The sequence below is a fragment of the Haliaeetus albicilla genome, chromosome 13, assembly GCF_947461875.1.
Source record: "Haliaeetus albicilla chromosome 13, bHalAlb1.1, whole genome shotgun sequence".
NCBI lineage: Eukaryota > Metazoa > Chordata > Aves > Accipitriformes > Accipitridae > Haliaeetus > Haliaeetus albicilla.
This window is the reverse complement of record NC_091495.1, coordinates 8,269,274-8,285,622: the sequence shown is the minus strand read 5'-3', so window position 1 is coordinate 8,285,622 and position 16,349 is coordinate 8,269,274. Positions and strand designations below refer to the sequence as shown.

Here is a 16,349-nt window from a genome sequence, read left to right as displayed (position 1 = left end):
CACTGAAATTAAGGCATTACTTTGGTGTTCCCTGGCAATTGTCTTATTTTGAAACCACAACAAACAGCAAGGATAAGTGAGAATATTTACATACTCATTAGTAGACTATAGACTATGAGTTCCCTATGCTTTTAATTCCTTTAGCATTACTGAGCTCTTTGGGGTAACTAAAATTATCCACCATTAAGAGAACTTCAGCGCCTCTCTCCCTTTTCTATGGACATGCCACTTGCAGACAAAAATTCAGAATATTTACCTGTGTGTGCAACTGCACTTCCCAGTTGCTGGGTATTTCAGACCAGGAGGAAAGAACAATCCTCGCTGGCCCCTGACAAAGGCAGAAAAGCTAAAATAGCATTACTCACATTCAGGCAAGGAGAGAACATGTAACCTCCCACAGAGCTTGCTGCTCACATTACCCAATGACTCCTTGCAGTGGGCAGTCTGGGTTTTTTGGCCAACATACCACCTCCAGCCATTCTTTAAATGCAACAACACAAGACTGAGAACTTTCCATTTACCGTCACAGATAAGAACACCAATTACAGAAAACACCGAAGAACTGTAAATTCAGAACCAGTACACAACACATCAATCCTCTGATTCTGAAGGGACTACTCCAAGGGTAAGGTACATACTTGTTTAGTGCTGACAATATCCTTATGCTACTCTGAAAGCTCAGGCAAGACCTCCTGAAGTTTCCAGAATGAGCCAGCTGCTCAAAATACAGAGAACTTGGTGGGAAAAAGAAAGGGAGTAAGAACACACAGGGTCGACATGCTTTAAAAAGCAGCAGACATTTCATTAGCTTGCTTTTCTTGAACTTTAGTAAGGACATTCTTAAAACAGGAAAGCACAAGCAGGAGCATCAAAAACATGAATGGAGCAACAGGGAAAGCAGAGGGTAGAGCTGAAGTGTTTTGTAATTTTGTGTTATCATTATGTTAGGTTTTAGTATTAAAAATACCAGAATAAGAGAAGGAACAGGAAGACAACAGACACTGTGTCTGTGCAGAAAATGTGGATTCCCTGAACAAGTTCCTTGCCTCAGCACAAAGGAGAACAGCAAAGAAAAGCTGTGCTATTTGTTTCACGCAAGTTTTGCACGCAGGATGAGGAGGACAGTTTGTAAGAAAACCAAACCTAGAATACAGAATTTGGAGCCAAAGCAGAATATTCCAATCCACTAGGAGTAACATATTCAAAGTACAACTCACAGGCTTGAAAACACAGTATGCACTGAGTAATTTGAAGTTTCACTCAAGACTTGTCATCTGCTGGTTTGTCTCAGGTGTAAGTACCATGGTGTCAGGAAACATCAAGTTTCTTGCAGGACATGAGAGCGCAATGCTTGTGATAGTTACGTGAAAGGTGGGACTGTGCTGTTCCTCTATTTGCTGACTGCAGCATGGTAGTTCTAGCATCAGTAGAGAACATGATCCCCGGCAGCAATACTGCTTCCAGAAGTCACAGGAGAAAGCTATGAGCACAATGAATTATCAGATTTTTCTAAGACATCAAGCTCCTCTTTGTCCTCTCATTTTCCTTCCTGCATTCTTCTTACCTCCACCCCAATCTCTGCTGCTTTGTTTCACATTTCTTCCTCAATAATTAAGAGATGGTTCCTCAGCTGCTGCAAGGCATACACATCTCCCACAGGCAGCTAAGGGGACAGAAGAGAAGTTACACAGAAGCTCTCAACAAGCAGTGGGGGCTCTAGCATTCAATTTTTATACTATTTGTGTTAGGTTATATGATAAAAGTTCTCTCTGTGCTCCTTTGTGGGCATGCAGAGGACAATGGAAGGGAGAAGCGCAAATAATACCCTGTTGGGATACTCCCAGGCCCAACACAGGAGAGTCACCAGCCCAGCAAAGGTCCATCTTCAAAAGTCCAGAGGAGCAGAGGGGTACAACGGCAGGCAGGAAGCCAAATTAAGGACTGCAGGGAAGGGACACCCTGCCTGGTTGCCTCCCAGGGCTGTCCCAGGACAGCTTTAGTCCCACTGTCCAGGCATGAAACCCATCAAGGGGAGTCATTGGGAACAACAGTCTGGATCACCTTTTGGACTACGAGGGGTTACTTCCCAGGGGTGTGGGACATTCATGGGATGCTGGAGAACAGTATTTTGAAACCTCACAATCTAAATTAAAATAGTCAAAACTCAGCTGAAGATCTCCAACAAAAAAGTTTGGCTATTACAGAACAAAGCAATAGCATTCTTGGGGAGTCAGAACTAAACAAGCACACAGGTCAGGAATGACAAATAATTGTGCTTTTTTTTTTATAAAACATGCAATTATGGCAAGTAGCTCACTTTATGTTTAAGACATGTCTTATGGCACATTTCAGAAGACCCATATTAACCCAGACCAAAATCCCAGATAAACACTCAGCTTTTAAAAGCACAGCTGTACTTATCCATACACTACTACACTATTAAAGACATATTTATTTCAATCCCAGAGGTAGTTCAAGAAGTTCATCCAGCAGAGTTCTACAGACCTGTTATTAAAACAGAAGTAGTATTTGGAAACCATTTTGTTGTTGTTTTCAAGCAAACTGGAATGCTAGTTTGTGACAACACATTAACATTTGCTTTCTAAACACAGCAGCACTGCATATTTCAACTCATAGGCAAGACTGAAAAAAGATTCTAGAAAGTCTCTTCTATCATGTAGAGAAGTTTTCAGTAGATCTGTACCTTCGCTCTTTCAGAGCACTGCAACACTAGCTTCCCTGTCTAGCCATGCAGCTACAGCAACCTTTCACTCTCTCCTACCAGAGATGTGAAAACAATCCCTGAACTGGACACACAACCTGTAAGTACGACATGTGGAAAAATTGGTTTTGGATACATTGAAGTGCATCATCTATTTGAACAAGCTGCAGTAGATCTTCAAAACCTATAATTCCTCTCAATATACAATGCAAAAGGTGTGACACGTGCCTCTCCATTTTCCATATATTTCAAGAAATGATCAGTTATAAGCAGCAAGCTCCATAACCTTTACAGGTTGAGAATGTGTTTTCAGAGTGCATCATGTACTGTTCCTAGGCTAAGACACTACACCTATTACGAATGCCACTGCTAGTCCTGAATGAATTTTGAACCATTCCAGCAGTCATTTAAATCACCATCTACACATCTAAACATAAGGAGGATCAACCCTACAATATTATTGATACAGAAATTCCCCACCATAATACTAAATATTTTTCAAGATATATTTGCAAACAGCATTGATTTCATTTCACACAAATATGGGACTAGTATTAAAGAAATTCTTCAACCTTATCAGTTGATTTATATTAATTTTATTATAAAATAAATACAAACCAAGGTGTTTTTACAGAATCATATAAAAAAGTCTAGCACTGAGTCAATAGGGTCTGCCTCAAAGTTTTAGAATAGCACCAATACAGAAGTCAGTTTCACAGAGAAGAAAAAAAGTACAGCAAGAACCTTAAGGACACCTTCTAATCAAGGTTGTACAGAAGAATCTGAAAGACCAGATATTCTCAGGTAGACAGGATTGTGCTTATTCACAAATTTCTTCAGTATCCGAAACCTTTTCACCTGAGCTTTGCAGCCTTGGTGTGATACATATTTAAAGTACTTGCAATCTGAGGAAAAAAAAAAGCATTGTAAGTTATACCATAATACAAGCAAATACAAAATGCTTTCATTGTTTAAGTAACACACAAACTTCTAAAGTTTTCAGTAATGAAAGGTAATAAAATCATCCAAGACATGCACATTAGAGACATAACCACATCATTAAATAATCTATCCTCATTTGACCCAGAAAACATTTACATATATATAACTGTATGCTGTCTTTTGCAAAGTATTTTTTACTCTTTTGTTTTTACTCTTCAACTAGATCAGAAAGTAAAATTTCAAGAGAGTGTAAAGCAGCATTGATTTAATACATTAACTTATTGTGTTGGATAAGGAAGATAGAGGCTCATATTGACACCAATAAGCACAGAAACTTCATTAAAGAAAATCAGAGCTGGAACAATTTTGTTTGCCATCTGGAAATAAAAGCTGGGAGACATCTGATAACATATAACTGAAAGCAAAAAAAGATTTTCAATATGATAAATTGTTTTATGAAGTCCAGAGGATAAAGTTATAGAAAAGCTGACAACAAACAAGTTGCCTATCAACCAAAAGTCCAAACCAGTGTACAAGCCATGGTCTCCACGCCATATTCTCATTCTCAATTTAGCAGCTGCTTCTCGGCCTGATACTCCACTTGGTTTCGGCAACATTTCAAAAGAATGCTACTAAAGGGGTCATGATCTTCACCTTCTTACCAAACTGCTGATGATTTTGACTCAAGAGCCCCCCTGCCTCCTCCTTCCTGCATTACAACACCCCCATGGTCCTTAATGGCCAGCTTCTCCCCAGTATTTGCCGAGACACTGCCTAGGCTGACATCCAGCAAGCAAACTCTCTGCAGTCCTCAGAACATTCACTCAGGAGCATGTTGTGCATTTTTAAAATTGTGGTTTGAAGGTTAAACAACAAGATAAATAGTATTGTGACTGCTCAACAAGGCCAGATAAAACAGAATTCTAAACCAGGATAAGGCAAGTTATGCAAAATATGCCTCGCTGTCAAGTATCAAACCAATTTAAACATTTTTCTCATGTTCAGCTTCAAAGACAACAATCTTTCCTAGAAGAAACTGCATTTCTTCCAAGGAGTAGATCAGCTGCATCCTGTCTCATTAGGGGTAAAACTAGACTTTATTTCTCTATGTAGTGAAAAGGAAAGAACATTTAGTATTACCCTTTCCCAGTAAGATACCAGCCACCAGAGCTTTTTCATATGAAAGGCTTTCATTTTCCTGCCAATTCCTTTTTGCCAAGTAACGGCTAAAATGGAAGGCTGGCCACCAGTCCTTTCTGGAGTTCCACTCTTGTTTGATCCAGCCAAGATGCTTCTCAGAGCTGGAAAAAGGTAAAACAAGTTAGAAAACCTTAAACTGAGATGAAAAGACAATTAGGAGGCACTGAATTTTATAATCAACTTGCTGCAAGTCTCATAAATTGCTAGCATAGACACACTGACCTTACACTGCAGACTGAAACACTAATCTAAACTGAAGTAACCTTTTTTTTTAATCCCTGGCAACACTAGGGACATGAACTCTAGTGCTTATGTCACCCAGGAGGTGAACTCTAGCAGTCTTGTTTAGACTTGGCAATAACAGATTATGGTGTGAAATGAAACAAGCCTTTGACTTGTGTGCCAGTTTGTCAATAATAACAAAGTTTCTTCAAGTTTGTCAACAAAGTAGTATGAAGAGGTTGGTTTGTTTTAGAATAGGTTTGTGTTACACTATGCATACTCAAAGACTAACTTATCCCAAATACTTATCCCAATAACTGTTATGCAATAAAGACCTTATACCAACCATTTCAGAAAACTACCTACAACAGGGAAGTGATATTCCCATAAAACAACCAAGACACCCAGTATATTTCAACATGCTCTAAGGTTGTGTCTTGAAATACAAAAATGCAGACAAAGTTAGAGTATCATACCATTTTTACTAACTCCATGCAACAACACTCCTAACTTTAATTCACTAGCTTCTGGACCTTAAAAGCAGATGTTGTGTAGGTGGAGGTGGCAATAAAACAGTAAAACAGGTTAAATTAAGTACTGAATTAATTTACAGTAAATATATAGGGCTTAAAAAACACAACACCCTGTTTATCAGTTAAAATAAAGTCTAGACATTGGAGGCCACCTGAGCACAGATTGCCTGAGATGGCTTCTTCTGAAATCAGAGGCCATGTCTGTCAGTATTGGCAAGGACGCATCACTCCCCAGGGCACATTGGCCCAGCTTTTAAGAATACACTGGCTGCATTCTATAACAGGTACCATCATCACATAACACACTAGTCTATATAGTACCAGCCATGCCACTATTGCAGCCCAGCAGTTCTCAAACCAGCTTCAAATAATGCACACATAGTAACAGAGCAGACAACCCAACAACTTGTTCCCCCCACACACCCGAAAGAGGGAGGTTAGTGACAGGCAGCAAATGCTACCTGAACATCTGAATTATCTTATGCTTCCTGCATAAGCATGTGACCTGGTAAAAAAAACAACAAATTTTTCAGACAGTGACAATATTGAAATTTGGAATTCTCCTCAATAATAATTTCTTCTTTCCTCCCAATGAAAGCACACTGCAGTCAAGCACTGCCACAGAACTCAGGGTAGGCCAGACAACTCTTCTGTTCACCAGCAGGGAAGACAAAGGCTACAAAGGGCCACTTTGTCAATTGTCCAAAGGTGGAGACTTGACTATTTTTTTTTTTAGCACATTGTATCAGAGATACTTACATTACAATTTGTTTCACCTGTCTTGCCAAACAGCTCCATGCTTTTACATTTTCCTTCCAGCCAGCATAATCCAAGGCTGCAAAAATAACTTCTAGCCCCAGCTGACGTTTTTTTCTTTTCTCTGGAAAAAGATGACGCTGATTAATGAATGACTTGGATCAGACTGAACTCATTAGTAAGCAACAAGTGAAATACAGTTCTCCATCCTGCCTCCCCACATACTGCTACTTTCCCTATCACTGAGAGTTCCTCCCATTGCCTTCTACCCCTTCCAAGAGATAAAGGAACACTTCCTGGCTCTAGAGCACAACTCATACCAGAAACCCTCTGTCCCTACTCCCACCCTGCTCAAAAACTGCTGGGTCAAGCAACACACACTGCCTTGCTTACAATAGCTGCTGTTTCCAAAGCTCACTAATCAGTGCTTCCAATTGGCACTTGGAAGCATGTTCAACATGTTCTTCCCATGGGAAGGGAACACAGTGCCTCTGGAACACTTCAAATCCTGAGATGCCACCAAAAAAACCCAAAATAAATTCTGGGACTGTATGAATAAAACAGACATTTCACATCAGCAGTACCATACCAGCACAGTTCTTAAAAAGCTTGAGCTATCACAGCAGGTAAATATGGGAAAAGTTATGTTTATCAGTATTAATTTCTTCAAAAATCAGACTGCCCTCGTTAGCTATGAAAAATTAGCAAGTGTCATGCATGAACAGAAAAAAGGAGGTTTCATTCAGGAGGTTGTTTTTTCCCCCCTCCCAAAGAAGAAAAGCAGAAGAGAACAATCTTTATTCAAACACATTTCACCAGTCTGCTGACCTGCTGGAACGTACCAGGTCACAAGACAGACAGACAGCTTGGAATACAACTGATCAGCATGGAAACAACAGTCTCCAAACTGGAAGGCTTTTCTACCAGCTTGAAGATAAAACTCCCTTGAAGAAGAGGACAATTTTGTTCTTTGATCAGTAACAATGAACTAAAGCATAGATCTATCTCAATTCCTCAGGAAGAGAAAGAATAAATAAATCAGAGACTCCAAAAAGGGAATAGAGACCGTGGCATTCAGAGTAGATTACTTAAAAAAAAATCAAGTTGAGATCCTGGCTGTGCCTTACAACAGTTTGCTTTGATCAGCCTTTAAAATGAAAAAGTAACTTGTTTACAGAAGTTTGTAAATGCCTGCTCACACATCCAACTTAAAGGTCCCTGTGATTGGAAAGTGGGTTTGGGAGCTGTTTGTTTAACAAACAAAACTACTTGGAAAAGCAGAAAGGCGACTGCAGAATAGTTTCAGAGTATTATTCTAGATTAACATAAAGGAAAAGAACAAAGATATTTAAAGACTTACTTGATTTTTGAAGCATGGTATTAAAATCTATCATTAGTTCATGAGAAGGAACAATATCGTGCAAGATCTGAAAAATAAAAATAAAACCACAAGACCCAGATACATTATTTTAATGTGAAAACTTTTGAAGACTTCTACCTGATCAAGAGAAGCACAGGCTTCAGAGTTTCAGGTGTTTTAGGAAAATTAAGCAATCTGGTACCTTAGTGCCTTGATACAAAGAATAACTAGGTTCATTTTGCGCATCTGTGACGCTACTCTGACACTACAGATGAAATCCCTTGATGGGTGCTGAAAAACACTGCATGTGACAAATAAAACTTCCTCAAGTAACAGCCCAAATCCATATTCAGTGTCACCTTTTTAGAAGGCAACCTAATTTCCCTCCTAGGCCAGTTCTAGCTCCCCTGTCTACTGCTCTGTGCATTGGATCTCTGTTTCTGGACCTATTAGATCAGTTCTTTGATTTGTCACTACCGTGTAAGAGACTAGTGTCTAAAGCCACCGCTAAAAAGCGCTGAGAAGATGGAATTTCATACACATATGCCACAGTTTAGAAGTCTAAACTTTATGAAAGTGTTTTAAAACATCTGCCCTAACAAAAGCACATTAGTGCCATCAAGTGGCAAAAGATTGCAAATCATTGTTTGCAAGAAGCTACCAAGATCAATGTGCAAGGGCAAGGAAAGCAGGAATTTAAAAGCAACTATACAAAAGCTTAATACAGCAAGGCCCTGTCTGCCAACAGCTAGCAGACATTAAATTCTGTTTTAGCATAAATGCACAGCTCGTTGAAAACAAGGAGAGAAACTAATTGCTAGACAAGATCAATATGTGAAAGAGCAAGCACCTAATCATTTCTTCAATACTTTAAAGATCAAACTACAACAGAAATCAACGCATGTTATGTACAATACTGCTGATACAGACTTCCGGAACCATGTAACGACACTCTCTGAGCTTGTTTACCGACTTTAAGAAGTTATACAATGTATCAGTTAAAGGCAAAGCCAAGACTTGAATTCAAAGACAGTAAAGGATACTGTTCGCTCCACCATTAGCATCCATCCAGCTAACTTTCCTCTAACCCTCTGCTTCCCACAAAGCATACAATAGGGTAAATAATGTTACAGAAGTTCAACTGAACCAAACTATCAGACCATCACGCAACATGAATGACCACAGACTGTATCTACTATATAATATATACCTTCAGTGCAGATATGAGTGATTTCTTTGATTCACCATGTCTCTTCAGGAACTGATAGAGGTAAACGTGAGCATTGGGATTAGCAGGAAACTTTGAGTTGTAGGCATATTCATTTAATACTTGGCAGGCTTCGTTATGGTCTCCATAGAACTCCAACAACTAAGAAAAGTTAAGTCTGTCATTAGTTTGCCACATATTAGCAATAAAACTCTTACAACTAATTTTAGGCTGCCACAGAACTATCCAATAGCACAGTCTGTATCTAAGAGTGTAGCATATTAGGTAGGACTAAGGCTAGCATATATTCATTTTACTGGCTACTTTCATCACAGATAGACAAAAATTCACACATAGAAGCCACTACAGGAGAAAATTCCTTTAACACTTAATTGTCAAAGAATTACCAGCACTTGCTCACTGGAAAGACACTGAAGCAGCCTGCCCACGTCTTTCAAGAGAACTCAATGAGAGAACTTGGCAGCTGTCAGCACCAAGCAAAATTCCATAAGATGTGCTTAGAGAAGTCAGAGCTTATCAGCATTTACAAAAAGTAAATCATTTCAAAGCGATTTTAAGATTAACTTTATTTCTTAATTAGAAATTCTAAGCAGATATTTAAAAAAAACAAACCAGAAGGATTGCATGTTTGGTGTCTTTAACATATACTGTATCCAGAAAAACACTGCCCTGCCAAAAGGAGGGAACTTTTTTCAGGTATTTAAACAATTTCTGTACTAGCACCATGAAAACAAAATATACAAGTTGTTTCTCTATTTCTTTTTCATGGCAATGCACAGATAAAGTCCTTTTTGTACTCCATGCAAGCTCTGCAGTTCTACCAGAAGTAAACTGTGCTCTAAATCAAAGCCAGTGAGAGACACATACAGATGTGTTATTTTTTAAATACTTTGTTGTCACCCACACACATATAATAAAAGCTCCAGATAGACAACTTAATGAAAATTAGACAGGGAAACACAAAAGGAAGATATCTGTAAAACACGCGCTTACATCCACATAGCATTTCACAAAGAGATCCCAGACTCCAGGTATTTTAATAATCTCTTTTAAGTTTACTGCTGCCTTCCGAAAGCAACTGTGCATTTCCTGTTCAACAGACAAGTCTTCAAATCCATTCTGACCTACCAAAACATGAAAGAATGCCACAAAGTTAGCTCTGCTAATCAAAAGGGATCTTGAAGAAGTGGTGCAGCTAAGAGATGATCACATTTTGCTAAGCAAGGACTCCAGTCAGAGAGCTTTTAAGAAAAGAGGCCTCAGTTTCTTCTGTATTGAAACAAGAAACCTTTATTGCTCTTCATTCCAACTTATTATCACCCAGTTTCAACTTATGGGGCATGACAGGTAGTATTCCAAGACAAGATGCTACCAGCACAAGGTCCATAAACCAAATTCAATGCTTAGTTTTCTCAGAAAAAAGTAGAGATCCAATGTAACTGATAACACACAGCCAGCAGGTATATGCAGAATTAGATGCCACATACAAATAGCAACTTCCATATCTTTAAAGAAACTGAAATTCAAACACAAGTTTTGGGGGCTTTTGCTAGCACTCAAAATTCTAGCAGCAGTGAAACACACACTTATTAAGCCACTGCTATAAGTGAACACACTCCTTTGACCATTATTTTAGGTGATGCTAGCTGGATATAAGAAATGTGATTCAGGGGGAGAAAAAGTTTCAGAATAGCATTTCAGGACACTTCAGGAAGTACAGGTCAGTGTGCCATGCTGGCACCACTATCACTGCCAATATAGCATTATGTACTATCCATAGCATCACATTTTGAAGTCTAGTAAAAGAAAAGGTGTCATTGCAAACCATGGTGTCTGCAAGAGCAAGCAAGTTGAAGTTTACAGCTCAATACAAAAACACTTACCATGCTCTAACAGGATGTCCTTCTGCTTAGACCAGCTATAGTAGTCCAACAGTCCCCTGTAAGCCTGAATCAGTTTCATTTCTTTATCCTGAATGGCTGTTTGTTCTCCAAACCTCCAGCTTTCTGCCAGGGACAGGTTTTGGTAAGCTTCATCTATTAGTCCATTACAAAGGAGATGAAAGGTATGCTCTAAGCAAACCTGCAATTCAAATAGTCCATACCACAGTGTTTCACATCACAAATGGAGATATTCTCAGCAATACAGCAAAGTTCTACACAGATGTGCCGGGAAAGGAGAGACTTATTACTGACATGCGTACAAAATATTGCAAACACGGTTAGTAAAGTGTTTTAATTAGAAGAGCATTTTACACATTCTTTTATCCAAACAGTATCTTTACATGGAATTTTGGAGAAAAATGCAGGAATGGGAAAATACAAGTGTCACTGGGGGCAGGGAGATGAGCCAAGAACCTAAAGTATTTTTTTCTACAATGCTGGAGAAACATTAGTAATTAAAAGCATATCTGATATACAAAGATGTATCCCTGGGAAGACAACGGGCTGAAGCTCTTGAAATCTGCGAGGCAGAAAGTCACCCATCAGGTGGTAGACACTCAGTGGTACTTATCAAGGCAGCAGAAAGCAGTTGTCTCAAAAACCTGCTTGTCCTTAACAAGTGCTACACCTATTTAACAAGATCCAGAAATGACCCGAGGAAATCCAGTTGGGTTACTTTTGTTGATTTTTCATTGGCTACCCAATTGCAGAGTACCTGAAAGAGGGATGTCCTACCACCCTATCATGTTGATTAGGCACTGAATAAAAGTCTAAACTTTCAGTTAGCTCTAATAAACTCTCGCACAGAACTTCTGTTGAAGGCCTTGAACAAATACAACGATGAAAGACAGAAGCATCATCACAAGTGAGAAACAGTCAAGGAAACCAAAACAATATAGATTTGAAGGAGACGCCACAGGAAAAAAAAACTACAGCTGGGCTAGAGAGGTCCACAGTATAAGGTCCACTGTTTTATATACAGAATAGCTACTCGAGAAGTGAGTGGATAACGATGGCAAAATTTAAGTACAACTGTTTAGTCAGGAGCACAGTGGCCAAATTCAGGACTGGAAACAAAGCTTGGCAGGTGTTAACATGTAATTAGATGTTACTGGGGCATGCATGAAAAAATTTAATTGTCTCAAATTCAAATCAAAAGATTAAAGGATCTAGGCACTTCTAAGGACTGACAGTATGCATCTGTGATCAAACATATAGACCAAATGAGATACGGTTAGGTATAGAATATCATGCAATTGGTAACTCGGATGTATTTTTTTTTTTTACACTATTGTCAGTAATACATTTCAAAAGAGAGTTTCAGATACTAATACTCAAGTAAGCATTCAGGTAAATGTGGAAAATCATCAAAACCGCGTTAAATACACTCACCTTCAAATACCTTTTTACTCCTAAAGTTTTCATCTGTTCTATGAAAGAGTTGAACTGTTTCATGCTGCTATGGGAATGGTGGCACAAAATTTCAGTTCCTATTCTCCAAATCATCTATTAATGGGGAGAAAGAGATTAAAAAATAACCTTAGTACAAAAATGGCAACAGTCACCATATACACAGCCTTATCAAACTTACAGTTCCTGCAACATATGAAAAAAGGTACATCTGAATTGCAAATAAAACATTAATACTAAGTATTATCTACTGCTATCGTAACCTACATATTCATCTAGTAGGACTTTTACAGTCATTCAGCATGTGCTTCATAATTGCTCATTATAAATGCAACACTCCAGTAAAGCTTATGAAAACTGCATTTGTCAGAAGGTTCCCCCCCCGTTATTGAAAAATTGTTTTCCTTTGATATGATCTCACTGAGACACAAGGTATACATAATTCTTTGAACTCAGTAATAAAGACTATTTCCAATTAGATGTAGCTTCCCATCTACATGCACTTGTTTTCAAGGTCTGCCTACACAATGTAACCAAATATTCCAGCAGGCTAGCCCTATTCAAGTATGCCATTTATTTAACAGCTCTGATCCCTTTCTTTCTGCTGCTGTCTCAGTACCTGCTAGGAGTTTTGCATGCACTGGAGGCGCTTGTAAAGACCTAAATAAGCCACTAACTTTCAAACGGATTTTGACTGATGGCATGCCAGTGGCAAACATTTACTGCTTTTCCATCTTAGAAGACTACTTTAAAATGACTTTTCATAGATACACTCCTGATGGAATTAGCTTACACCAAGCCAACCTTTCATCTGTTGTGTCAAGGGCCTATGTAAAAAAACACATAACAAAAAGCACCCAACAAAACCCCACAAAAACAGCCTGCAAGCCCAGAGAACTTTTCAGGAGCACTGAGCACTCTGTCAGGAAAAACAGACAGCACTACAGACTCTCAGCACCCCAAAAGTGAGATCTTGGCAGAATTCAAGCTCCAGCAAGACTGGTTAAACCCACAGCAGAGGCATGACTGTGCAGAGGCAGTCTTTTGGTGATTAACTGGACTCAGGCATGCTGCCCTGAGCACTACCAACGATGAGGTCTGCTGTACTTTCTGCAGCCTGCCATCCAAGAGTTCCTACATCAGCACCTGAACAGTTGCTTATTTGTTTTTGGAAGCTTCAATGTCTTTTTTTTTTTTTAAAGAAACTAGTTTAGTTTGTGAGAGTTGCCTAACTTTTCAGGTCTTACTTCTAATACTTTTTTGTTTAATTGAAAAAAATTAACTAAGCACAGGCTCAATTTTAAGACAAATGTTGGTCCTGAAGTATTATACATGCTTCTTGCAAGTATTTTTTCAACTGCAAAAGAACTCTGATAAGGCACATTGGCTTACCTCTGACGGACCCATGTATGCTGTAGAAAAGTCTTTCTCTAGTGACTCAATATAGAAGGTCAGAAACTCTGCAGCCCTTTTCCACTGCTTTTGTAGCATGGCATCCTGAATGTAATTTAAACACACTTCCTTGCTCTTCTTGAAGTTTAATTTGTGTTCATGGGAAGATGCTAAACAAACAAAACAAATCAACCAAGCCCACAACTGTCACAGCTCTTATTCAGATAACAACGTGCCTACCATTTCAGTAACTCTATGATCTCTCAGAGAGAAGAGAACATGATCTTAAACTATGTGGTTTTGCACTTAAACACACCTACTAGTCTGCAGGGAAGCAAGACTATTGCAAAAGCTGGAAACAGAATATGAAATGGCATTTTCCACAAGCAGCACACATCTGTGGACACTTGAAACAGTGAAGGGCCAATTATTACACACTACTACCCCACTGGAATTAGAAGACCATGGTGCTTTGATAACCTCACAGTACATTTTGTTATATTTTGGCAACCACTCTCTTCCCTTACTAATCATCATCTAAGTTTGTGACCCCACTGTGCTGAAGATTTGCATACACACATACAAACAGGTCATTCCAGTACCAAAGGCTAAGCAATTCCCACTATAAACAAAGATAAATGTAGATAATTGTTCTCTTTTGAGTACAAGACTGGAAAGAGGCCACTTACCCTTTTTACATGGATACTGGTTCCTGTTACAGCACAAAACCGAAGCCTCATTTCCACATCTATTTAAAGCTTACAGCTGTATGCCATGGTCTAACAGGCCCCTACAACAATGCTCAAGCTATAAGAGCCTTCTGCAAAGGACATGCAGAGCTCACCAATCCACCTCCTACCTGAATGCTGCAGGCAAAGGAGTAACTCAAACACTGGCTTGAAGCAGTTTTATTACATGTCATTCTACAAAATTACCTCTAACCGACCTACCTATAGATCTAGTCTTCACACCTATTTCTAACCTCAAAGGTTCCAATAAGAAAACAAAACCCACAGTGAACCCCACAAGATTAAATACAAGGGCCGTGACTACTGTAGGTAAGTCCTACTAAGGAAGATCCCGAGAAGTCATCTGGCACGGACAGAGCTGATGTTTCACTACACGGCTATTTTGAAACAACTTCTCCAGAGGTTTTGCGGTCACCTGCATCCACAATGCTTTTTGTTATCTGTCACCTCATCGGCCCGTGTTTTACGAGTAGCGTACACGCCACCTCCAAGCTGCCGGGCAGGCTGCCGGGCAGGCGGGCCGCCCACACGCCTCAGCGAGCGGGGACCGGCAGCAGCCCCGAGGGCACCGGCAGCACCAACCGCCCCCTCGGCGGGAGGCCGACGGCTAAACCGCGCAGGGAGGGGGCAGGCCGGCCACACCGGGGGCAGAGGGCAGCGCTCCTCCCTCAGGGCCGGAGGCGGGGGAAGAGGGACGGCGGAGCGCGGGGAGCCGCGGCGGCAGGGCGGGGATGAGCGGGAGCCGTGGGGACCGCGCCCGCCGCCGGGTACCTCCGCCCTTACCCGGTCGGTAGAGGTGCGGCGGCAGAAAGGGCAGGTGCAGGGCCGGCAGCAGGGCGCTCCCCGCCTGCGCGGCTGGGCTCTTCAACACCGCCGCCATCGCCGCCGCCTCCTCCTCCTCCTCCTCCAGGAAACTGTCCATGGCGCCGCGGGCGGGCCGCCACGCCAGCGCTAACGGCACCGCAGCGCGAGCCGCCCGCGCCTCACCGCCTCCCCGCCGGGCTGCGGCGGGCAGCGGCCATCTTTGACCCTAGTGGGGGAAACCTCAAGAGCCTTCAGCCGCTCTAAGCTAGGCTAAGCCCAGCCGAGCTGAACTCCAGCATGCGGTCACCCCAACAAAAAACAGGCAGCCCGGCGGGCTCAGCCGGAGCTCGGCTTAAGGGCGACCGCCCCCTCACGCTGGCAAACGGCCAGGCCCGCAGCGCGCAAGCGCGGCTCTGCCGGGAGGCGCATGCGCCCTGTGAAACATGGCGCGACTCTGCCACCATGGTAGAAAGGGAAGGGGGAACAATCACCCTTGCGCATGCGCGCTGAGGAAGCCGGGCAACGCCGTCGCCATGATGGCAGGAGGCCTTTTTCTCTGCGCGCCTGCGCGGTGAAGGGGCGTGGGTCACGTCAGCGGGAAGCCCGCCAACGGCGGGCCGGGCGGCTGTGGTGGGCCAGGCCAGGCGGTGCCCTCGCCTCTTCGCGCTTGGCTTCGGCCTTAAAAAAGGTGTCTTTCAGCCTTAAAAAAGGTTTCGTGTCCCCCCCCCCCCCCCCCCCCCCGTGCTCGGCACCCCGTGGCTGCGGGCAGAAAGCGGTACAGGCCTCGGGGGAGCCCCCGGCAGGCTCGCGCCCAGGCCGACCGTCTGGTCAGGCGCTGTCAGGTTAGGGGGTGGACCGAGCGGCTGGCAAAGCTGGGCTCGGTTCCGTCCGAAATAAATCCGAAATTAATGGAGAGTGCAGATCTATCTGCAGCTATCGGCTGGAGCAGGGCTGAGGGCAGCAGGATGTAAGGATGATGTGAGCCCCGGAGGTACAGTCATCACAGCGCAGCGGGCAGCAGAGGGGCTGGAAGCTTTCTCAGCCCCTGCCAAGGGAGTGTGGTGAGGGACCCGGCCACTAAGCCCGCG

The 16,349-nt window shown here is 41.8% G+C and overlaps 1 protein-coding gene across 1 annotated transcript; it reads right to left on the bottom strand.

Annotated features, from left to right (window-relative positions):
* Positions 1-3,295: 3,295 nt before the first annotated feature.
* Positions 3,296-15,662, bottom strand: TAF1A (TATA-box binding protein associated factor, RNA polymerase I subunit A). Its single transcript, XM_069800080.1, has 10 exons — positions 15,241-15,662; positions 13,709-13,878; positions 12,299-12,412; positions 10,847-11,045; positions 9,957-10,087; positions 8,946-9,104; positions 7,736-7,802; positions 6,379-6,499; positions 4,805-4,965; positions 3,296-3,627 (listed from the first exon to the last, which is right to left on the bottom strand). The coding sequence occupies exons 1-10, from the start codon at positions 15,377-15,379 to the stop codon at positions 3,485-3,487; spliced, it is 1,404 nt and encodes a 467-aa protein (XP_069656181.1). The 5' UTR covers positions 15,380-15,662; the 3' UTR covers positions 3,296-3,484.
* Between the last annotated feature and the right edge of the window lie 687 nt (positions 15,663-16,349).

Coding starts and splice junctions, on each gene's coding strand:
- TAF1A (XM_069800080.1), bottom strand. CDS start 15,379: ATGGACAGTTTCCTGGAGGAGGAGGAGGAGGAGGCGGCGGCGATGGCG. Junction 10,088..10,846: donor GGACATCCTGTTAGAGCATG/GTAAGTGTTTTT, acceptor ATGTTTTGGTAG/GTCAGAATGGATTTGAAGAC. Junction 9,105..9,956: donor TTGTGAAATGCTATGTGGAT/GTAAGCGCGTGT, acceptor AACTTTTCTTAG/TTGTTGGAGTTCTATGGAGA.